Source organism: Bactrocera oleae, chromosome 6 (assembly GCF_042242935.1).
Source record: "Bactrocera oleae isolate idBacOlea1 chromosome 6, idBacOlea1, whole genome shotgun sequence".
NCBI classification, from domain to species: domain Eukaryota; kingdom Metazoa; phylum Arthropoda; class Insecta; order Diptera; family Tephritidae; genus Bactrocera; species Bactrocera oleae.
Window position 1 is genome coordinate 12,772,323 of NC_091540.1, and position 23,484 is coordinate 12,795,806.

The 23,484-nt window shown below is 39.6% G+C and overlaps 5 protein-coding genes across 6 annotated transcripts; 2 read left to right on the forward strand and 3 right to left on the reverse strand.

Annotated features, from left to right (window-relative positions):
- Positions 1 to 1,381: 1,381 nt before the first annotated feature.
- Positions 1,382 to 8,728, forward strand: Brr2 (U5 small nuclear ribonucleoprotein l(3)72Ab). Its single transcript, XM_036360838.2, has 9 exons — positions 1,382 to 1,541; positions 1,689 to 2,146; positions 2,213 to 2,447; positions 2,511 to 4,190; positions 4,266 to 7,329; positions 7,400 to 7,574; positions 7,719 to 8,001; positions 8,064 to 8,306; positions 8,370 to 8,728. The coding sequence occupies exons 1-9, from the start codon at positions 1,497 to 1,499 to the stop codon at positions 8,610 to 8,612; spliced, it is 6,426 nt and encodes a 2,141-aa protein (XP_036216731.2). The 5' UTR covers positions 1,382 to 1,496; the 3' UTR covers positions 8,613 to 8,728.
- On the reverse strand, positions 8,729 to 9,821 carry LOC106622683 (uncharacterized). Its single transcript, XM_014241932.3, has 2 exons — positions 9,560 to 9,821; positions 8,729 to 9,490 (listed from the first exon to the last, which is right to left on the reverse strand). The coding sequence occupies exons 1-2, from the start codon at positions 9,663 to 9,665 to the stop codon at positions 8,988 to 8,990; spliced, it is 609 nt and encodes a 202-aa protein (XP_014097407.1). The 5' UTR covers positions 9,666 to 9,821; the 3' UTR covers positions 8,729 to 8,987.
- A 1,960-nt stretch (positions 9,822 to 11,781) lies between these two features.
- On the reverse strand, positions 11,782 to 14,094 carry elgi (E3 ubiquitin-protein ligase NRDP1 elgi). The gene is made up of 5 exons (XM_014241940.3): positions 13,635 to 14,094; positions 13,374 to 13,516; positions 12,853 to 13,297; positions 12,629 to 12,794; positions 11,782 to 12,564 (listed from the first exon to the last, which is right to left on the reverse strand). Exons 1-5 carry the CDS (start codon positions 13,722 to 13,724, stop codon positions 12,461 to 12,463), a joined length of 948 nt encoding a protein of 315 aa, XP_014097415.1. The 5' UTR covers positions 13,725 to 14,094; the 3' UTR covers positions 11,782 to 12,460.
- A 300-nt stretch (positions 14,095 to 14,394) lies between these two features.
- On the reverse strand, positions 14,395 to 18,982 carry Glg1 (golgi glycoprotein 1). Of its 2 annotated transcripts, none has more exons than XM_014241938.3 (7): positions 18,096 to 18,982; positions 16,810 to 17,904; positions 16,236 to 16,748; positions 15,719 to 16,087; positions 15,286 to 15,655; positions 15,117 to 15,223; positions 14,395 to 15,050 (listed from the first exon to the last, which is right to left on the reverse strand). In XM_014241938.3, exons 1-7 carry the CDS (start codon positions 18,786 to 18,788, stop codon positions 14,880 to 14,882), a joined length of 3,318 nt encoding a protein of 1,105 aa, XP_014097413.1. In that variant the 5' UTR covers positions 18,789 to 18,982; the 3' UTR covers positions 14,395 to 14,879. The 2 variants fall into 2 exon arrangements, with proteins under 2 accessions (XP_014097413.1, XP_014097412.1); XM_014241937.3 differs by having other exon boundaries at positions 16,224 to 16,748.
- Positions 18,983 to 20,299: 1,317 nt separating this feature from the next.
- Positions 20,300 to 22,611, forward strand: LOC106626351 (glutactin). Its single transcript, XM_036376615.2, has 7 exons — positions 20,300 to 20,558; positions 20,693 to 20,845; positions 20,905 to 21,420; positions 21,493 to 21,628; positions 21,711 to 21,901; positions 21,977 to 22,301; positions 22,367 to 22,611. The coding sequence occupies exons 1-7, from the start codon at positions 20,334 to 20,336 to the stop codon at positions 22,492 to 22,494; spliced, it is 1,674 nt and encodes a 557-aa protein (XP_036232508.2). The 5' UTR covers positions 20,300 to 20,333; the 3' UTR covers positions 22,495 to 22,611.
- Positions 22,612 to 23,484: the final 873 nt, after the last annotated feature.

The following is a 23,484-nucleotide window of genomic DNA, read 5'->3' on the forward strand; positions in this document are numbered from 1 at the left end:
TCCCTGTTTGGAAACATGTATCCAAGGGCCTTGATTCTGCGTCTGCAGATTGTTGTGCAGTTCATAAGCAGATGTTCTGGGGTTTCCGGCTCCATGTCGCAGAACCGGCAGTTTGCAGAAGAGGCTAAGCCCATGTTGAAGAGATGCTTCTTGAGCCTACAATGGCCGGTGTAGAATGCGACAAGCAGCCGGAATTTGTTCCTCGGGAGATTAATTACGGCTTTAAACAGTTTGAGGTCGTAACCCCCCATTAGCAACCTGACATGGTGCATGCCTTGAAGTTGTTGCCAATGTCTCTCCCTGCCTGCTCTTTGCTCCCAACGGAGGAGCTCTTTGATGGTATGTGTTCTGATAGGCTGTTCAGCCGTTCTATACACTCCTGCATTAGAAGTGATCTGACCTCATAGGCAGAGCTCGCTTTTAGTGCCGCCTGACTATCGCTGAGTATAGCAATACTTCTATTGCGATAGTTGCATTGGAGGTTTATCTCTACACACCGATTTATAGCATAGACCTCGGCTTGGAAAATGCTCGGAAAACTTCCTATGGGAATGGAGAGTTCGGTGCTTGACCCAGCGACCCCTGCACCAATCCCCTAATCCGTTTTCGACCCGTGGGTGTACCATTTAATAGTGCTTTTCCTTAGCAGCAGGTCCAGTGATGAATCATTCCATTCCGCTTTGCTGCTAAGAGTAACTTTGAAATTCTTAGTGAAGCTTATTATTTTGGTAATGCTGTCCCTTGGGAGAAGGGCCAGTGGCATTTCCTCACTTAGCGCCTTCATCTGCTGGGATGAGACTATCTTCCCTTTGCCAACTCCCTCTGCTATCATTCGGAGTAGAGTCTGTTTGATTACCATATGTGGCGGTGTCAGTTCTAGCATGACTTCCAGTTTTGCGGTCGGACATGTACGCATTGCGCCCGACGCGCAGATGCAGGCAAGTCTTTGCAGCTTCGACAGTTTAAGTTCTACCGAAGTCTGCGATGCTTTAGAAACCCAAGATACCGCTCCGTATATTATAGAGAAGGTTCAGTTGCCTAACAAGATTCGATGAGTGGATTTCACCACAGCTAGCTCGGAGGAAAAATTTTAACAGTGGCGCGTGAACAGAGCTGAGCATTCAATGAAAATTACGCTCAAAGACTTGCTTTGATATTACAGCTCCATGTTAGCCTTTTGGCTTATATTTTATACGTTTATATGCAATCATATATATTAATATGAATTTCATTTTGCGAATTTTTGTGATATACGTTATCTGCTTCTCTATGATATACGTTCTCTGCCGAAGATACGTTCTACGCCTCAAATACAACTCTGCACTAAATTAAACACATTTTTTAAAAAAAATTACGATTGACAGAAAAACCGCAGTAAAGTAAATTTTGACAGTGCATAGAAGCAGCCGGAGAAAATATTGCAATTTATAAAAGCTGTGAAAATAACAATTAATAAAAAATATTTAATAAATTAGCTAAGAAAATCATATTTCACCATGGCTGATGCTGCAGCTCGTCAACTTCAATATGAATACAAAGCGGTAAGTTCTTTTATTGATGAAAAAAGTATATTAAAATGCTTCAAGCCGATCAGCGTAGAATGTGAAGAACAAAAGTAAACGTTTGAAAATGCTTGCTACAAATTCTTGTGCATATAGATCTCTATAGACTTTTGTTGTTATTTCTAGAATTCAAATCTTGTGCTGCAAGCTGATGTACGGCTTATTGAACGTCCACGTCGCGATGAGGCTACCGGAGAAGTGGTATCGTTAGTCGGTAAGTTGGAAGGCACACGCATGGGCGATCGCTATCAACGCACAAAACCCGAAAAAATGGAAGAACGCAAAGCCAAACGTCAGAAGAGAGATGAAGCGCAATATGATTTCGAGCGCATGAAAGGAGCCACATTGCTGTCCGAAGGTATAGATGAAATGGTCGGAATTGTGTACCGACCCAAAACGCAGGAAACACGCCAGACATATGAGGTGTTATTAAGTTTCATACAAGAAGCGCTGGGTGATCAGCCGCGTGATATTTTGTGTGGTGCGGCAGATGAAATTTTAGCGGTATTAAAGAATGATAAACTAAAAGACCGCGAACGCAAGCGTGAAATCGATAGCTTGTTAGGTTCAGTAACCGATGAGAGGTAAGTTAACATATTTTTTAAACTACAACTAAATATTGACAACATATTTATGATTATTTCCCTTAGATTCGCTTTGTTAGTCAATCTAGGTAAGAAAATCACAGACTTTGGTTCGGACGCCGTGAACGCCTTAAACATCGCTGGCAACGAAGAGCAAATTGATGAGACTTATGGCATAAATGTGCAATTTGAGGAATCCGAGGAAGAAAGTGATAACGATATGCATGGTGAAATTCGTGACGAAGATGGACAAGAAGAGGGCGAAGAAGCACGCATCGATCATACCCTGCACGCAGAAAATGTAAAGATTTGCTAAACAAAACATCGAATTAAAAAATTTTATAAATTTATTTTTATATTTCAGCTACTCACAGAGGAGGCAGCAAATGTGAAGAAAGAACGCGGTTTGCATCCGTTAGATATTGATGCGTATTGGCTACAACGTTGTCTGAGTAAATACTACAAGGACGCCATGGTATCACAAAGCAAAGCGGCCGATGTGTTAAAAATTCTCAAAGATGCTTCTGACGAAAGAGACTGTGAAAATCAACTCGTACTCTTATTAGGCTATGACTGTTTCGACTTCATTAAACAACTGAAAAACAATCGCCAGATGATCTTATATTGCACAATGTTGGCCTCAGCACAAACAGACAGCGAACGTCAGCGTATACGTGAAAAGATGCGCAATGACAATCATTTAGCAAAGATATTGCGCCAATTGGATACTGGCAAGTCCGAAGAAGATGACTATGGCAATTCATCGCGAGCAAATAAACGCGGCAAAGAGGAGAATGATGACTCTGGTCAGGGCACCGCCGGCCAGGTGGCAGGTGTGCGACAAGTGCTCGAGTTGGAGGAATTGGCATTTACTCAAGGCTCTCATTTCATGGCAAATAAAAGATGTCAACTGCCAGACGGTTCGTTTCGCAAGCAACGCAAAGGCTACGAAGAAGTGCATGTGCCCGCATTAAAGCAAGTACCTTACGAAGACAAGGAAGAGCTGCAGCCCATTGACAAACTACCAAAGTACGTGCAGCCGGTTTTTGAAGGCTTTAAAACGCTCAATCGTATACAAAGCCGTTTGTGGAAGGCCGCACTTGATAGCGATGAAAATATGTTGCTATGTGCGCCAACCGGTGCTGGTAAAACAAACGTTGCTTTGTTGACAATGATGCGCGAAATTGGCAAACACATCAATGAGGATGGCACAATTAACGTGGATGAATTTAAGATCATCTATGTGGCGCCAATGAAGTCGTTAGTGCAGGAAATGGTGGGCAACTTTGGACGTCGCTTGGCTTGTTATAATTTGACTGTGTCCGAGTTGACTGGTGATCATCAATTGACACGCGAGCAAATCGCCGCCACTCAAGTAATAGTATGCACACCAGAGAAATGGGATATTATCACACGTAAGGGTGGCGAAAAGACATTTACTAGCTTAGTGCGACTAGTTATCATCGATGAAATTCACTTGCTGCATGATGAGCGCGGTCCAGTGCTGGAAGCGCTTGTGGCGCGTACCATACGCAACATTGAGACCACACAGGAGGATGTGCGTTTGGTCGGTTTGTCCGCCACGCTGCCTAACTATCAGGATGTGGCAACATTCTTGCGCGTCAAGCCGGATAAGGGATTGTTCTACTTCGATAATAGCTTCCGGCCAGTAGCGTTAGAACAGCAATATATTGGTGTTACTGAAAAGAAAGCATTAAAGCGTTTTCAAGTCATGAATGAGATCGTTTACGAGAAGACAATGGAGCACGCTGGTCGCAATCAAGTGCTTGTCTTCGTGCACTCACGCAAAGAGACAGGTAAAACGGCGCGCGCCGTGCGTGATATGTGTCTTGAGAAGGACACACTCGGTAGCTTTCTGCGTGAAGGTTCAGCCAGCATGGAAGTGTTGCGCACAGAAGCGGAACAGGTGAAAAACACAGAATTGAAGGAGTTGCTGCCCTATGGCTTCGCTATACATCACGCTGGCATGACGCGTGTTGATCGTACATTGGTGGAAGATCTGTTCGCCGATCGTCATATACAGGTAAGATTTTCATAGTGCAATAAAATCAAACAATAGTATGTATTTAAATTTCTTTACTTTTAAATCGTTTAATAGGTTTTGGTGTCCACAGCCACATTGGCTTGGGGTGTGAATTTGCCGGCACATACAGTTATCATCAAAGGCACGCAAGTTTATAATCCGGAAAAGGGTCGTTGGGTAGAATTGAGCGCGCTGGACGTACTACAGATGTTGGGTCGTGCCGGTCGACCGCAATACGATACCAAAGGCGAGGGCATACTCATCACAAATCACAGCGAATTGCAATTCTACCTATCGCTGTTGAATCAGCAACTGCCCATCGAATCACAATTCATTTCAAAAATGCCAGATATGCTGAATGCTGAAATTGTGCTGGGCACAGTACAAAATTTGAAGGACGCCGTACATTGGCTGGGTTATACATATCTTTATATACGTATGTTACGTAATCCCACTTTGTATGGCATTTCTCACGACGCCATACGCGATGATTCGCTGCTGGAGCAGCATCGCGCCGATCTTATACACACTGCCGCCTTGCATTTAGATCGCAGCGGTCTTGTCAAATATGATCGCAAGAGCGGCCAATTCCAAGTGACTGAGTTGGGCCGCATAGCTTCGCATTACTATTGTACGCACGAAACCATGATGACATACAATCAATTGCTGAAGCAAACGCTTAGCGAGATCGAGCTATTCCGTGTGTTCTCACTCTCCTCGGAGTTTAAACACATTGCTGTGCGCGAAGAGGAAAAGCTGGAATTGCAAAAGCTTATGGAACGTGTACCTATACCGATTAAAGAGTCCATGGAGGAGCATAGCGCCAAAGTGAATGTGTTGTTGCAAGCGTACATATCGCAATTAAAACTGGAAGGATTCGCACTAATGTCCGATATGGTATTCATAACGCAGTCTGCGTCACGTTTAATGCGCGCTATTTTCGAAATTGTGCTCTATCGTGGCTGGGCGCAGTTGGCCGACAAGACGTTGACACTCTGTAAGATGATTGATCGCCGTATGTGGCAGTCTATGACGCCGCTGAGACAATTCAAGAAGATGCCCGATGAAATAGCTAAGAAATTGGAGAGGAAAAACTTCCCATGGGAACGCCTCTACGATCTGGAGCCAAATGAGATTGGCGAGTTGATACGCGTGCCAAAGCTGGGCAAGACAATACATAAATTTGTACATCAATTTCCGAAGTTAGAGCTATCCACACATATACAGCCTATAACGCGTGCCACACTGCGCGTAGAGCTCACGATTACACCCGATTTCCAATGGGATGAGAAAGTGCATGGTTTATCCGAAGGCTTTTGGATACTTATTGAGGATGTTGACTCCGAAGTAATTTTACATCACGAATTCTTTCTGCTCAAGGAGAAATATGCCGTAGATGAGCACCAAATCAAGTTCTTTGTGCCAGTCTTTGAACCGCTGCCACCGCAATATTTCTTACGTATTGTCTCGGATCGTTGGATTGGTTCGGAAACACAATTGCCGGTCTCTTTTAGACATTTAATATTACCCGAGAAAAATATGCCACCAACGGAGCTGCTCGATTTGCAGCCATTGCCCATCTCCGCGCTACGCAAACCGAAATTTGAGGAATTCTATGTCGAAAGTTTTCCACAATTCAATCCCATACAGACGCAGGTTTTCAATGCGGTTTACAATAGCGACGATAACGTGTTTGTAGGCGCACCCACAGGATCTGGTAAAATGACCATAGCCGAATTCGCTATTATGCGTTTGTTTTCACAGCAAGCCGAAGGTCGTTGTGTCTACTTGGTATCCAAAGAAGCTCTTGCCGATCTTGTATTTGCCGATTGGCATGCAAAGTTCGGCGGTCTTTCACTCAAGGTTGTTAAGTTAACCGGTGAAACTGGTACCGATTTGAAATTGCTAGCCAAAGGTCAGATTATTGTTACCACTGCAGACAAATGGGATGTGTTGTCGCGCCGTTGGAAGCAACGTAAAAACGTGCAAGCGGTCAATCTCTTTATAGTCGACGAATTGCAATTGGTTGGTGGCGAAGACGGTCCAGTTTTGGAAGTCGTTTGTTCGCGCATGCGTTACATTTCATCGCAAATTGAGAAACAGATACGTATCGTGGCGCTTTCCTCTTCGTTAGCCGATGCGCGCGATGTCGCACAATGGCTCGGCTGCAATGCCAACGCCACATTTAATTTCCATCCGAGTGTGCGTCCAATTCCACTAGAGTTGCACATACAAGGCTACAGCATCACACACAACGCAACGCGTATTGCTTCCATGTCGAAGCCAGTATACAATGCGATCATCAAATACAGTCCACACAAGCCAGTCATCGTTTTTGTTTCATCGCGTAAGCAAGCGCGTCTCACGGCCATCGACATACTAACGTACAGTGCATCGGATATGCAACCGAATCGTTTCTTTCATGCCGAAGAAGAAGACATCAAACCATTCCTCGACCGTATGTCCGATAAGACATTGAAGGAGACACTATCGCAGGGCGTGGCGTATATTCATGAGGGACTTACGGCATCCGATCATCGTTTGGTGGAGCAGCTCTTCGACTCCGGCGCTGTGCAGGTGGCAGTGGTGGCACGCGATCTCTGCTGGGGCATGAGCATTTCGGCGCATTTGGTTATCATTATGGACACACAATTCTACAATGGCAAGAATCATTCCTATGAAGACTACCCCATAACTGATGTGCTGCAAATGATTGGACGTGCTAATCGTCCCATTGAAGACGCGGATGCTAAATGTGTGCTGATGTGTCAATCATCCAAAAAGGATTTTTTCAAAAAATTCATAAATGAACCGCTTCCGATTGAGAGTCACTTGGATCACCGTCTACACGATCACTTCAATGTGGAGGTGGTCACGAAAACCATCGAGAACAAACAGGATGCGGTCGATTATCTCACTTGGACATTCTTATATAGGCGTCTCACACAAAATCCCAACTATTACAACTTACAGGGTGTTACGCATCGTCATCTCTCCGATCACTTATCCGAGTTGGTTGAAAATACACTTTCCGACTTGGAGCAATCCAAGTGTATTAGCATTGAAGACGATATGGACACGCTACCGTTGAATTTGGGCATGATCGCAGCATACTATTACATTAATTACACAACAATTGGTAAGCGTGTGGCATATTTTAAAAACATTTTCGATTTTTTTTTTTTATATTTTTCCTCTTTCTATTACAGAACTCTTCAGTTTATCATTAAATAGCAAGACCAAAGTGCGCGGTTTGCTCGAGATCATCTCATCGGCAGCAGAGTACGAGGACATCGTTGTGCGCCATCACGAAGAGAATATTCTGCGCACACTCTCACAACGTTTGCCCAACAAATTGACTGGTCCAAACGATTCTGCGCCAAAGTAAGTAGCTTTAAACGCCTGCGTATTGCGTATCAAACGCAACAACTGTCAACAAGCCACTAGTTACTACAATTCTCCAAAAAAAAAAAAAAAATTTCGACTGCGCCTATATATATAGTTATAAACACTTCTCTCTTTATGCAGATTCAATGATCCACATATTAAAACAAATTTGTTGTTGCAAGCACATTTATCACGCCTACAATTGGGCCCCGAACTACAGGGTGACACCGAACTAATTTTGAGCAAAGCCGTTCGTCTCATACAGGCCTGTGTGGATGTGCTCAGTTCGAATGGTTGGCTCTCGCCGGCTGTGGCTGCCATGGAGTTGGCGCAAATGGTTACGCAAGCCATGTGGAGCAAGGACTCATATTTGAAACAGTTGCCGCACTTTACAGCCGACATCATTAAGCGTTGCACAGAGAAGGTACAATAAACGAAGAAAAAAAAATTTCGAAACGAAAATAATTTATTATATGTATTTTATAGAAAATCGAAACTGTTTTTGACATCATGGAGTTGGAGGATGATGACCGCTCACGACTGCTCCAACTAACTGATGCACAAATGGCCGACGTGGCGCGTTTCTGTAACCGTTATCCAAACATCGAAATGAACTTTGAAGTGCTGGATAAGGATCGCATCAATTCCGGCTCCACAGTGAATGTCGTTGTGCAACTGGAGCGTGAAGACGAAGTTACTGGGCCAGTTATTGCACCATTCTTTCCACAGGTATGTCAAGAATGGCGTTTTTTGCTTTAAATTTCTGTGTTATCTTAACTTATTTGCTTGCAGAAACGCGAGGAAGGTTGGTGGGTGGTCATTGGTGATCCTAAAACAAACTCACTGCTTTCGATTAAACGTCTTACGCTGCAGCAGAAGGCAAAAATAAAGTTAGATTTTGTGGCGCCCAGCCCCGGCCGACACGAGTACACGCTGTACTATATGAGCGATTCATATTTGGGCTGCGATCAAGAGTACAAGTTCTCAATTGAGGTTGGCGATTTCCAGTCGGAAAGTGAAAGTGAATCGGAATAAGCTTATAAAATGCGGTCTTCAATTAGTCTTAGTTTAATGTTTTTCGTAGATTTCTGCATAAATTTGCATATTTCGCGTGTGCGCCTGTTGGTAATAAAGAAAGGCAAACAAACAAATTTCTTCAGTATTTACTTTTTTATTATAAGCGCAGCGCTGAGGCTACGTAATTTGGAATTCCTGTTTTTTAATTAATGATTGAAGTATTAGAAAGAAAAAAAATACCAATAATTCTGCTTAAGTAAGAAATGTCATTATATTTCAGTAGCGACTAAAATATTTGATGGCGCCAGCTTCATCCTGCTCCGCGATATTAACAGAATTGCACATTTTAACATTGATATAGAGTTTTATTTGCAGTTTCTAAAACTTAGTGCTCTAACGTTGACTGACAGACACCGATGAACCACGGCTGTTGGCATTATTGCCGTTGGCACCATTAGCAAAGCTATTTGTGCTGGCAAAATTGATCACCTGTCCATTGGGCAGTCTATAAGCTTGGCTCATTGAAGCAGCGGCAGAGTTTTGCGGTCCAAAAGCACCAAACTGCGAAGCTTGTGTCAAGGTGCCCGCTGAGGAGGCACCGAACGCGCTATGCGGACCGAAAGCGTTGAATGCTTGTGAACCAGCATTGGCGGCAGCTGCGCTAGAGCCATGCGGCCCAAATTTGAAACTGTTCGCATCAGCTGCAGCAGTCGCCTGCGATTGACCTGACTGTGGCATGCGTTTCACACGCACATGCTCCAGCAATGATGCGCTGTTCAAGGGCATGGCGTAGGGTATGCTGCGCACACGTCGCACTTGCGGTCGCATATTCGATTTTGGCTTGATATAGAGCGAAGACTCCACTAAGACTTCGTCGACAGCAGCGCCATTGATCGCTAGGGCGGAGCAGAAAACAAAAAATTATAATGAATGATGTATGCTTTCGTTATTTGCTTTCTACTCACGTAATGGCGCACTGCGTGTATTATCCTCGCTGACAACATTCAAACTAGACGCAGTTATGCATGCTGCGCCGAGTATTAAGACCGCCGAAAAAGTTGGGAAACGCATTGTCTACTATTTTATATATGTATGTATGAATATTTTTCGTTTCAATTACACACGCCACTAATGCTAAGGCTTTGCCTTACAACGTCTCACAAATCGATCTACACTAATCGCTGCTCAAACGCAGACTATCGCCTGAGTCATTGACTGTGTCGAAGATAACTCTCGACTTTACTATTTGACGTTAAAGGTAAGCGCTGAGCAGCTAAGCAAAGGTAGAAATGAGCGCAACAGTGGGCCAGAAAGCGATCGATGGCAAAAGGTACCAAACATGGAAACTTATACTAGAATTATCCATTGAGTTTTTGAAATCGGAAAATTATCAAGCCTAAAAATATGCATTCATTAGAAATTAAACCAGAAAAAATATGTTTAAACAAGAAAAAACGTTAACTTCGTTTGCACTGAAGCTATTATAATCTTCACAGAACTTAATTCCTTGATCGTTCAATTTGTAAGGCAGCTATATGCTATAGTGATGCGATCTAAACAATTTCTTCGGAGACTGCATTATTGCCTTAGACAATAACCCACGCCAAATATGGTACAGATATTACATTAAATAAAAAAGTTTCCCATACAAATACTTGATGCCCATTGTTCAGTTTGTATGGCAGCTATATGCTATATTAATCCGATATCGGCCGTTCTGACAAATGAGCAGCTTGTTAAAGAGAAAAGGACAGGTGCAAAATTTCAAATCGATAGCTTAAAAACTGAAGGACTAGTTTATATAGATACAGGCAGTCGGAGAGACAGACGGACATGACTAACTCAACTCAGCTCAACATTTATGTATAGCATCAATCACTTCCATGATTCATAACACACGTAATATACACGTGCTTATGGCATATAACAATTTATTATTTAACTACTAACCCTTCCGACGTGGGGGAAGACCAAAACGCAAACTCGAGCAAATAAGCAGGCAATAGCCGTAATATATTATAACAATGGTCAACAAGAGTCCAAACCAGAAAGCCAATAAGCACCGCAAAATATACGCAGCATCCCACATACATATCCATATGTATATAGCTGTATATGGAAAGAGCGACTAAGCGTTCAACAAACAAGTTTTCGTAAGTCATTAAGGCGGAAACTAGTTTCTGGGTTTTGCTTTGAAGATAGCGTTAAATGCTAAAATAAATAAATAAAGCAGCATCTTAACATACAGACCAACAATCAATGCTCGAAGATAAAGTAAACATATGACTTAGAGAGTGAAAGAGAGAGAGAGAGAGAGGGAGAGCTACAAGTTACAAGAGCACAATCATGTATTGTAAAGCTAAGAGCGCACGGAAACAGCAACAGGAAAATATAAAATAAATTTAAGCCGTTAAATTCAAAACAGTTACAAATGTTGATTAACTGCCACACTTAAAACCAAATAGACTAATTTTTTTTTACACACCTTGTTTGATAATCATGTATATCTTTATTGGGCTTAATTCAAAAATGTATTTATTTAATAAGAGCAAAACAGTGCCACTTCGCTGAATATACATACATATAGAAATATCTATATACATATGTATGTATATCCACAGAAATTCAAACTTTGCAGTTGTCAATCTTACACATAGTTTTGTTGTTTTAATTGATACAATAATCACATATATATATATATATATATGTATGTGTGAGTGTGTACATACACATATATAACACTAATCGCCGTTAACGTATTTATTTATTGGCTGAGCAAAGTGCAATGTGAAATTATCATATTACAGGTTTACTTGAGTACCAAGACCAAAAAAAAAAAAATTTTACAACAATTTGCAAGAAAAATCTGGAGCAATTGGTGCTGCTAAATTGTATAAGTATTGTATATGCATATGTACATATATGAGCAAGGACTATGTAAAATACTTTTATATGCTTAAATAAACCTGCGTCAATGCGATTATTTATGCGTTAAGTGTGTGTGTGTGTGTTGTTATATATTTGTTAGCTGTTAATTCATTATTAATATTATTTATTAACACAAAGTTCATTTCTTGTCTGAGATCGCTTAAATAAGACTACAAACATACGGTGCAGTTGGTTTGTTTTATGTAAATAAAATTCACACTTTTAATTTATATAATAGACAATGATAATTATGCAGTCAGAAGCGTACTTAATAACTACATAAACAGTTTTTTTATTTCTGTTTAAACTTGCAGGCAGAGACCAAGCGCCGTCGTTGAAATTCAGTGCGTTTATATACAACGCCGCCTCAATTAAACCTATGCGGTTGCAAATTATAAAGCTTTTTATCAATTTACTGCCAAACTAAGCCACTTTAGGAATTATTATACTAAAACTAAAACAATTGTTGTAATTTTTCATTTTTAAAGTTGAATAAACACATGTGTTTAAATAAATCTCAAGTGCATTTCGATATTTTGTACAACAAATTAAAAAAAAATTAATTACAAAAGTAAAACAAAATTAAGTATATTTAATGTTAAGGAAAATCTCAAAGTTATTTATGTAATTGCAAGAGTAAATTTTTATAAGTCTAAAGTCCATTAAAGATTTGGCTGTTCAATACTTAAAATTTCGCTAATGTGTCAATGTGTCTCGCACAATCTTGTAGCTGCTTAATTAAAGAAAAAATTTTATGCTCAAGCTGACGCAATTGCCGCTATGTTTAAGATAGCTTAGATGTGCACATATTTAGGTTTGCATGCACGTCTACTTTTTTTTTCTTTTTTTTGCCTGTTTTATTATTTTAATTAATTTGTTTGTCTTTTTGAGTTTTTCTTTAAATTGTTTGTGTATTTCTACATGTAACTTGTGCGCATTTATTCTATGCCATGAGCAAAAATCATTACCAAACCCGGTTCCACCATTACGTCTTCGGACATATGAGCATTATCGCAGCTTAAAACCAACACAGCTTGTTTGCCTGCAATATTTAACCGATTGTATATTAATAGCGCACGTTTTTCTAAGCATATGTAATTGTCTACCTGGTATACGTCGGCAGACGTAGTTATCATAGATGCGTCTATTATTCTGTCGCGTCTCTAGTGAACTCAAGCCCCGTGGCCAGCGTCTTTCGTGGCAATTCTCCATAAGATTATCCAGTATGTGTGGTGGACAGCCAGATTCGGACAATGCGCGTTTTATCATCATCTAGGATTGTAAAATGTATTTCTGAAACTTGTTAATTTTTCCTAACCAAACGCCTTACCTGTAGTGCATCATCCGGTGTTGAGATCATACCACCCCAGCGTGTTACTCGTGCCCGTGACAAAGTAGAACTCCAGCGTATCACCTCATCACGTTCCATCTGATCGGCAATCGCTCGCATAGCTGGATTGGAAACGCGCATTGCGCGCATAAAGTCTTTGAATAGTTGCAACTCACGCTTCAACTCATTGATGACCAAATTTTGATCACCGATCTCTGTCTTAAGTTCTCCCATTTTCATTTGTTGTTGATGTATCATGGAACGCAATTCTCGTAGGCAATTGTGATCCTTTAGCTCGTCCTTGGGTATAACAAAACCGCATCCTTTTTCACACGGCAATGGACGTTTTGGATTATGTTCACACTCTTCAAGATGAGAGTTTAGTGCATCCAGCTTGAGTACCAATGTGCAACCATATGGCGCATTATCGCAGGTGATGGAAAGTCTAAAGAAAAGTCCATACAAAAATTTGTGTTTAGGAAATGTTAAATTTTTACTTTTGGCCATCTGCATATACATACCGTGAAAGCAGATTACGAAGTATACGCGGCACGGCGCGCAAATTTGCGGTATTTAATGCGTTGCGGTCTACTGGGCAGGTGGGCTGACGGGTGAGCCATTCGTTAATGCACGCACGACAAAAAGCATGTTCACACATTGCCGCCTAAGGAGTAATGCCAAGTTAAAGAAATTCATGACGCTTATACTAACATACGTATTTATATTAAATTTTCACAAATTTTCTGTTTTTTCCTTTTTAGATTTGTTAAGCGGTTACTGACCTGTAGCGGCTCTTCAAGTACACCTGAGCATATGGGGCAAGTGAGCTCTTCATCTACTTCACCCTGAAAGCGATGTAAATCGTAACCCATTTTCTTGTAGGTTCCGCTACCTAATGGTGCTGAAAATGTGGCAAGTGTCGTCTGCCTACAAATTCATGCAACACCACTGTTGCTTGAGCAACCGAATTTGTTATTTTCGCAACCTTTTCTTTTTTCTTTTGTCCTCGTTCATTCGGTTTCAATTCTTTTTCGTTTAGCTTGAGACCTTACAATTGTAGGTTTCACTCGCAACGTTTATTACAAAGAAGGCGTGTATCAACCGTTCTTTTTCAATTAGTGAACTCTTTTTATTTAATTACAGCTAATATTGGTTGTTTCACCTAAATTTTTATAACTAAATCTGCGATCGCAAACAAGCTAATGTTACGAGAAAACAGCACAGCACAAAGCGAAAATGAAAATGAAGGTAAAATTGGGAATTCAGAAAACATGTAAATTTTAAAACTGTCAAACTAGCAAAAGAGATGCCACATGTGTGATAAATGTATTACATGTAATATAAATACCCAAAGTAAAATAAATAACAGGATTTTCTAATATAGAAGCCACTAATGAGGTTTTTTGTTCTTAAAATTTGTCATATCCACTTTTCGTTAAGTAAATTGATAGTATTTATTTTAATAGCAAATATTTCTATTTCATCTACACTAACTTTATCCATACGGCCTCTATATCCCTCATAGAATAAAAACAAATCGGGTTTTAAATTCATAAAAAAGGTATTTTTAATGTAAAGCGTTGACTTTGCCAATATTTTTATCGTATTCTATTATACTAAGCACATTTAACAATATATTCTACAATTTATATATGTATTCTGTATAAAATATAATCTTTTTACAAATACAAAAACAAATAGTTAGTACACTGAAACAGATTCATTTCAAATTATACACGCCATTTTGTTCCAAATTATTAACTATATAATATAATAAGCCATGCAATGCTGATTAGAATGGAAAGTTAAAACAAGATTTGTGCCGTTAACAAATAGGCACATAAAACACTCAAATCCAACTATAAATTCATATCTCAAAATATTTTCAGTTTATAAAGCATTTGACCATTTTGAATTGAAATTTGAAATTGAAATTTTTATAGTGGATTTTACGGATTGGGAGGGATGAGGAAGAGGATACGTTTGTGGTGTTATAAACATTTTCTTTTTCTTTTTTTTTTGACAGTTTATTTATTTTTGGTGCTTATTGCGCGTTTGGTTATGCGTCCAAGGAAGATTCCCATCATAAAAATCATGCCCACAGCAGACATAAATATGATTAAGAAGAATTTTTTCGCCGGTGAGGAAACAACTTGACTAACCAGTTGTTCCATATTTTCTGGCGGTTCAGCGAGTACCTGCAAGTTAAATTCAGTTTAGAAATATTGAAAACTTTGAGAATTGAACGAAAATCATTTCCTTACAGTATCTGCATTGCGGAACATTTCAATACGTTTCTGTAATTTCATGCGACAATCTTCTTCCATTGCCTTCGACTGATCTTTCAGTAAGACTTGCAAGCATTTCAATTCTGTAATATCGAAATTTTAAGTTTTTACAATTTGTTTAAGGATAATGCGACAGCAAACTCACTTCTTCCATTTCCACTTTGTACGTTTGAACAGTATCTTAACAGATCTACGGTGCATGCCTCCTGAAGTATGGGATCTACGTGTATGTCCGCCTTGGCTTCCGCTATTAAGGTTGCAACCTCAACGCGGCAATCGCGATTTATAATCTTGTGATTAAGAAAAGCTGTTTTCAAACACTCTTCGACCATGCCGTGTTCCCTGTTTTGTAGATTAGCCTTGCACAATACTTCAATTTCAGATTTGCAGAAATTTTGTAGCAGTGGATTGAGTTGATAGTTCAATGCTTGCTCTTGTAGCACTTTAATCATTTCCTGCGTGCAGTTGTAGTCCAAACGCGATTCACGGAACTTATCTTTTAAACATTGAACAACCTGAAGTGAAATTGATATGAAATCATAAGACTGTACATGTAACTTATATTAATAAGTAATTACCAAGCCGTTTAATTCTTCGTTTGGTTGTGCAGTAGCCACAATATGCGAGCAATAGCGGTCGATATTCTTGCCACATGCCAGTTGCAAGGACGGATTGAATCGATAATCGGTATTTTGCTCAATCATGCGATTTACAACGACCAAATGACAACGTTGATCGAAGAGCGGGTCATCTTTGTATGTCTTGAGGCAGTCTAGCAATTGGTCTGAGTCGACATTATTACAAAATCTATAAGTCATTTCTTTGCATGTGTTGATCAATGTGTAATCGGTGCCACTATCGGAGAGTTGAGATCTTTTCACTAAGAAAATGGCGTGATGGCAGGAACTTCCAAGACGTTGGGTATTTTGTTGCAAACATTCCAAAGCCTTTAATGCAAGTCGAGGTATTATTAAGTAACTATCAAAAAGCCATAATTTCGAATATCATGTGTACAAATATTTTTTGTTACAATATTTAGAATGTAAAATGTGTGGTGAATAAGTGATTGAAAAAGAAACTTGCATTGTTATTCACCTGACCAGGTCCCTTCTCGCCAATGCATAAAGTCTCCAACTCCTTTTTGCATGCATTTGCTAGCTTTGGGTCCAGCAGTATGGATTCGCGTTGTTGATAGAGTTGCGCTTTGACTTGTTGGCGACATTCTTTGGGTATTGAATGACGTTGGCCGCGTATCGTGTCATTACGCATTACTTCGCTCAGGCAGGCGACAACATCATTTTTGGTGGTGCTTGATGCACAGAAGCGTGTGACGTGTGGACGGCAAGCAGTTTTAAATTTGTATGTGAAATGATAATTTTTCAGCGATATGATTTGAAAATGTTCAATGGCAGCACGACATTTCAGATCCTGGCGCAGATCAGCATCGTTTTTATGCGCGATCAAGCAATCCATCATATCACCTTTGTCCTTTTCGCCCTTCAATATGTGCTCACAATGTGTTTGCATTGCATTTATGCACACGGACATAATAACCGGATTCAATTCAATATGTTCCGCCTCTTCTTCTGTGTAAGTAGCAACGGCTTTCTAAAAACAAGATGAAAATTCAAAAAGCAAAAAAAAAAAATTGTGGAGAAAATATATTTACTTTACACGTCGGTGCGAGTTTCTCAAGATTCGTTTGCAAGCAATCCATTTCAGCGCCCTTTTGTGTGCGGTCAAAGCAATATATGGACAAATCCTCAATGCATTCGTCTTCAACTTCAGGTATTAGGTCTACAGATACGGCCCTCTGACGCATCACACGTTTTACCTCTTTGAAGCAGTCCTTACGCAGTGCTAAGTTTTCATCATCACTGTACGCAATACGATGTAGGCAAGGTAAAATGAGTGGCCCACGTTCTGGATCCATTTGAATGTCGTTTACGTCATCCCATACGTGTTTAGCTCGGCAATATTTTATTGCGTCGTCGTGACAATGTTTGTATAATTGTGGATCCAATTTGAAATCACGCGCTACAAAATATTGTATCAGCATTAGGGCTTGCTCGCAGTCCGGCCTCATTACTGGCGTGCCAATGCGTTCCATAAGACAGGACATCACACGTGCCTCGCCAGCGTCTGTGTCGCGGCAGGCCACATCAACGACCGGTTTACAAGCACGTCGTAGAACTGGATCCACACGCCAATCCTCGCCTACGTCAGCTGCCTTTATTAGCTTCTCCAGAGAACGTTGACATTGTGCAGTAACGCGGCGATCCTTCCTACGTTTGGCGCGTGCATGTTCCATGAGACAGTGAATTATTTGACCGTTATCGGTGTTTCCAACAGTGCCTCCTCTGACAACTTGACCCTTTTCAATATCGCCACAAAACTTTGGTATATCATCGGCGCAGTCGCTTAGAATTTCTGGCGATAATTTAAAATCGTGCATCAGCATTCGACGATGATCATTTATTTCCGACTGGCACTCCGTGGATACCAGCGAGCCGTTCTTCACAACCGATTCAAGACAAAGTAAGATTTGTGCTAAACGGACTTGTTTGTCCTCGGATACCCCACGTCGACAGTGATATTGCTTGATATCGTCTTTGCAAGCTTTAGCGAGCCCATGTGAAAGCCGATAATCTTTTCCGATTTCACGATCACGTTGTGCAATTTTTTCGTTACAGCGGCGTGTCATTGTGGGATCAGCCTTATTTTTAACAAGACATTTAAATGCTGCAGCTGTACCAGCAGTTTCCTAAATAGAAAGAAAAATAAAAATTAATATAGGTATTTATACATACATATATGTATATCGCATTAAATAAACATAATTTCGGTAGACGTACAAATTAAAACACTTATTTAGATTTCTACTTCATGCACTTGAAACAATAATTTGCAGCGAAAGTGCAAACATTGAAATCATCATTAAGCGCAATTACTCACCTGTCCACATAGGCGTCTCCAGTCCTCACCACACGCTTCGAAAAATTCCAAATCTTTTCGTTGCTGCTCCATTGTACTTAATTCTATTTTACATTTTGCCTCAAGTGCATCAGCAGCTGTCTCCTGTAAGCACTGCACAGTTTCAATTTGTGACATACTTCTGCGCTCCAAGTTTAAACGGCCACATTCTAATTGTTCTATTTGCGAACCACAGACATTCAAAAAATCGCCTAACTGATCAAAGTCTGGAAACAGTGTCGCAATGGAACGCAATATATATGCACGGCATTCGCTGCTGTGTTCCATACGCATTGCACGTTCGTGAATACAGCTCCATAAGCTCACTGCATTCCCACACGATGTTAGTTGTTGTTTCTGTGCGCTGCAGTGTTGTGGGATTAGCTGATCTGTTACCCACTTTTCCGTCTGCATTGTGCGTTGTTGCACCCATAAAGCATGTTGACATTTATCAGGCACAGCTTCCAATTGACTGGAAGAGAATGTGCTAACACACTCCAATACTGACACATTATCCGTTTGTTTGAGGTGTGCACAAAGTGACTGTAATTCCTTGCACTCGGGCCTATCGATGAGACTATGTTCTAGCTGTGCTAGCGACGAGCTCGAATTGCTGGAATTCGACAGCGTGGCGCCGGCTGAAAGTAATAAAACCAAAGCAAACTGCAGCCGCATTCTTTTCCTATAACTTAACTTTATTCACAAAATATGTTTATGCACATGTAAATGCTTTCAAACTCTCTTTTGAGAACTTGATGATGTGTACGTAAAATATGTAAATATCCGCTATACAAATTTTAAAAATTACATTTACAATAGATTATAATAAACTGAATATTCATCCGAGATTAGCCAAGAAGGAATTGGCGAATGACAGTTCTACGATAAGAATAACAAAAATAAAAACAAAAGGTTTGTTCGCACAGTTATCTTTCAAAAATCGCATAAGGGAAAGAACTGCCTTATGAAATTTCTCATTGCAGAATGATTTAAAATATATTTTATAATTCGTAAAGCAAACAGTTTGTATAGGCTTCTAATAAATTCGTATATTTGTAATAACTTTTGAATATTTATGCATATTACTGATTGAGCGAAGAGATTTCATTTCATAGTAGCGATGCCACTTAATTTAAAAATATATAAATTAGCTGTAATTTTTTACCTATTTCTGTGTTTAAGTAAATAGTGAATGGAAATGAAATATTGCCTAATTTTAGGCGCACGAATATTGATTTTATTAGTTTAAGGTCTATTTCGGGGGCACAATTTACCAGAAACATAAGAAAAGGCTAATGCCTATGATTTTCACTCAAAGTGATAAATAAACAAAGTTTCGTGTGGTCAGAGATTTGTAACCACTCAAGTACAATTCTATTATTACCATAACATTTCATGGGAAATAAGACTGTTCTTTATCGGTTCTCATATATTTAGTATACGATTCCGATTTTTGTTACATTAGCGTAAAAAAAGTGAAAAGCGGCAGAGATAATTCCGAGTCCATTCCGACTCTGTACTTGGGAAATGGTTCAGGTATTAACTTTATTGCACAGCTTACTAATTATGTTATTACACAATTGAACGTCTCATTTCTTCAAATGCTCTGATTTTTACTGTACTCTTTAATATTCTCACAATTATTGAGAAATGTTTATTGGTTTGCTTTCTTATGCCAATCAAGGCTGCCACTATTGGGTAAGTTTTACCTTGCAAAAATCCCCATATAACAATATTCTAAGTAAAGCTGTACATAATTATGTACGCATATATTTATACATGTATGTATGTATGTATGTATGCACGTTCATCCGCATTTAATGACAAACCATTACTTATGACAGATGTTTGGCCCAGCTTCTTCTCCAATTAATATAGCGCCGAGTTTTAAAACCTTTCCGCTTGGTTTCTGTATATCTTTGAAAATGTTTCTGCTGACCAAATACACAGAGTTTCAAGTCGAAGATGAAGATTTTACATGATCAGTTGTTCTATAATATTGTCCATAGTGGCCTCCGAACATATACCCCTCGCAAAGGTAGGAACGCTCTTAGGTACGCCGGCAACTTGGTAAGTATATATGTATTTCATGTGCATATATGTACATATATAATTGTGATTCGTTATCTACACTTTTGCGGTGTAAGCTTAGAAAGCAGCTTTACATAATATTTTATTAAGATTCTTGCTAGTTGATTACGGATCATCGTTGAGCTGAGTATGGCTTCCATTACCGGTCTTCTCAGCATACTCTATTTGGTGCTTATACCTGTCAGTTGTTCTTATGGTCCAGAGAATATAATATCGCCTGATGTTCGAGTGAATTTATCTGGTCAAGGTGTAGTGATCGGCAATACCAACACTACATCATGGACTGGTCAAACTTATATGCAATTCCGTGGAATACCCTATGCAGAGTCACCAAGTGGAGAACTTAGATTTAAGGTATATAGTATAAAGTAGCATAGTTATTATAGAGAAGAAGTGATAAACTCAGGTCTACCATAAGTTTACTTCTGCAGAAGCGATTCTCTAGTTTAGTGATTAATACTTTTTTTAAATCTTTTTTAACGATTTAGCCACCGGTACCTCGGAAACCATGGTCAACGCCACTTCAAGCCAACGACTACGGCCGCATTTGCCCACAATTGTTTGCATACAACCGTTTGCCACCTGATAAACTGAAGGGTGATCTAGAAGACTGTCTCACTTTAAACATCTTTACTAAAAAGGTGTGTGTGGTATAAATACATGATTTTTGAATTAACTTCAATATTCTGTTATTCGCCAGTTAAATGCCAAGCAACCGGTGATGTTCTACGTGCATGGCGGTAGCTTACAAGTGGGTTTTGCTAGCGATTACTCGCCCGATTACTTGCTCGAAAAGGATATTGTGCTTGTAGTGATTCAATATCGTCTAGGTATACTTGGATTTTCTGGCACAAAAACACCGGTTATGTCTGGTAATTTCGGTTTAATGGATACAATGTTGGCACTTCACTGGGTGCAGGATCATATTGCCGCATTTGGTGGTGACAACTCAAAAGTTACTGTTTTCGGTGAGAGCTCAGGCGGTGAATTAGGCGGCGCATTACTGATCAGTCCTAAAACACCATCGTCGTTTTTCCATCGCCTCATTATACAATCGGGTTCAATCGTGGATAAACTATCTACAAATGTGGAGCCACTCGCTCAAGTGACACGTGTTTGTCGCGCTTTGAAGTGTGAGGATTGCGAACGTATTGATCGCGCCCAACAGTGCTTGAAACGCGCGCCCGTTATAGACATACTTAAGGCGGCGGAAAGCGTAAGTATATCCTCTTAACCAACATTTCGCTCCACTTTTTTCACAAAAAAAATTTTTATATTTATTATTAAGGAACGATATGGTTTGATTATCGGCGATCATTATGGGACAATTCCAGTGCACCCGGTCAGACTTATTGAGCAAACAGATAAGAGTGTGCCTATAATGACCGGCTTTACTAAACACGATGGCTCGATTGTGTTAAGCTGTTAGTATTGGCTTTTGTCTTATGTTACGCGTATACCATATACATATTATATAATTATTATATATTTATTTTCTCGAGTTAGTCTTTTACGATGATTTCAAAGTGTCTCATCCCAATCTGAACACTGTCACTGTGGGAGATTTCGCTACTGGCTTGATGAATTGGCTGAACGATACAACCGGCTTGACTAATAATGCTATGACGCGCTTATTATTCCCTGCGAATCTATGGCACAGTTCCGATCATAGACGCGCTCTACCCGCCTACTTCGATGTAAGTTCAATTTTATTGTAATAAAATTTTAAGCGATCACTTAACAAATATATACATACATACTTTTTCCAATAGCTCGCCAACATACTTTATTTTAAATCTGTAATGTTGGGCTTCACGAACAAATTATTCGAAAAAGCCGTACACCCGCCCATCTACTTCTACACCTTTGACTATGCCGGTGAGAAGACGAATTTCGGTTTCGATTTGGGCAACGCACAGTATCCCTTTAACGGCGGGGTACATCATAGTGATGAGCTGATTTATGTATTTGCAATGAAGCCACCGTTGAATGCGAAGGATACTGAGGTTGCAAAGAAGATGGTGGACCTTTGGGTGTCCTTTGCTATGACTGGCGTGCCGCAGGTGCCTGATGGACCGCTGATTTCGCCTATGAACTGTGTGTGAATGTACACTTTTTAATTGTGAAATGTAGATTTAACATATATTTGTATTTTATTCAAGCTAAACGTGGTCCTTACTTCCATATCGATAAAGAAATAAAAGTGGACGATGATATTTTGAAGGAATTCACCGCAACCATTGATGATCCGAATAATAAAAATCTAGATCGCCCCAGTAAAATCTGGTAGAGGCCACGTACGAGTCTTAAAAGCTTAACTGTTATATTGTACATATATTTTTGTAGCTTCCTATTTAAGCAAATAAATCTTTTATATTTCTTTTATTATTAATTTCATATCAATAAATATGATTGCTTATAAACGTATAAAAATATAAGCCAAAAGGCTAACATGGAGCTGAAATATCAAAGCAAGTCTCTGAGCATAATTTTTATTGCATGCTCAGCTCTGTTCACGCGCCACTGTTCAAATTTCTCCTACCGAGCTAGCTGTGGTGAAACCCGCTCATCGCATTCTGTTAGGTTTTGAAAATTCACACGCTTGTCCGTAGTTGGACCTACCTTATAATATACGTTCTCTGCTAATGCCTATGATTTTTCCTAGAAATAGTAAATAAACAAAGTTTCGTGGGATCAGAGATTTGTAACCATTCAAGTACATTTCCATTATTACTATAACATTTGATAGGAAATAAGACTGTCCCTTTTCGTGTCTCATATATTTAGTATACGATTCCGATTTTTGTTACATTAGCGTAAAAAAAGGGAATAGAGGCGGAGATAATTCCGAGTCCACTCCGTTTAGATATACCCGAAGAGGTAGGAACAATTGCACGGAACTATTATCCAGAATGTCTGTACTTTGAGAAATGGTTCAGGTATTAACTTTATTGCACAGCTTACTAATTATGTTATTACATAATAGAGCGTCTCATTTATGCGAATGCTCTGGTTTTTACTGTTCTTTTTAATATTCTCACAATTATTGAAAAATGTTTATTGGTTTGCTTTCTTATGCTAATCAAGTCTGCCACTATTGGGTAAGCTTTACCTAGCAATAATACCCATATACCAATATTCCAAGTAAAGCTGTACATACTTATGTATACATGTATGTATGTACGCATGTATGTATGTATGCATGTATGTATGTATGCACGTTCATCCGCATTTAATGACAAACCATTACTTATGACAGATGTTTGGCCCTGCTTCTTCT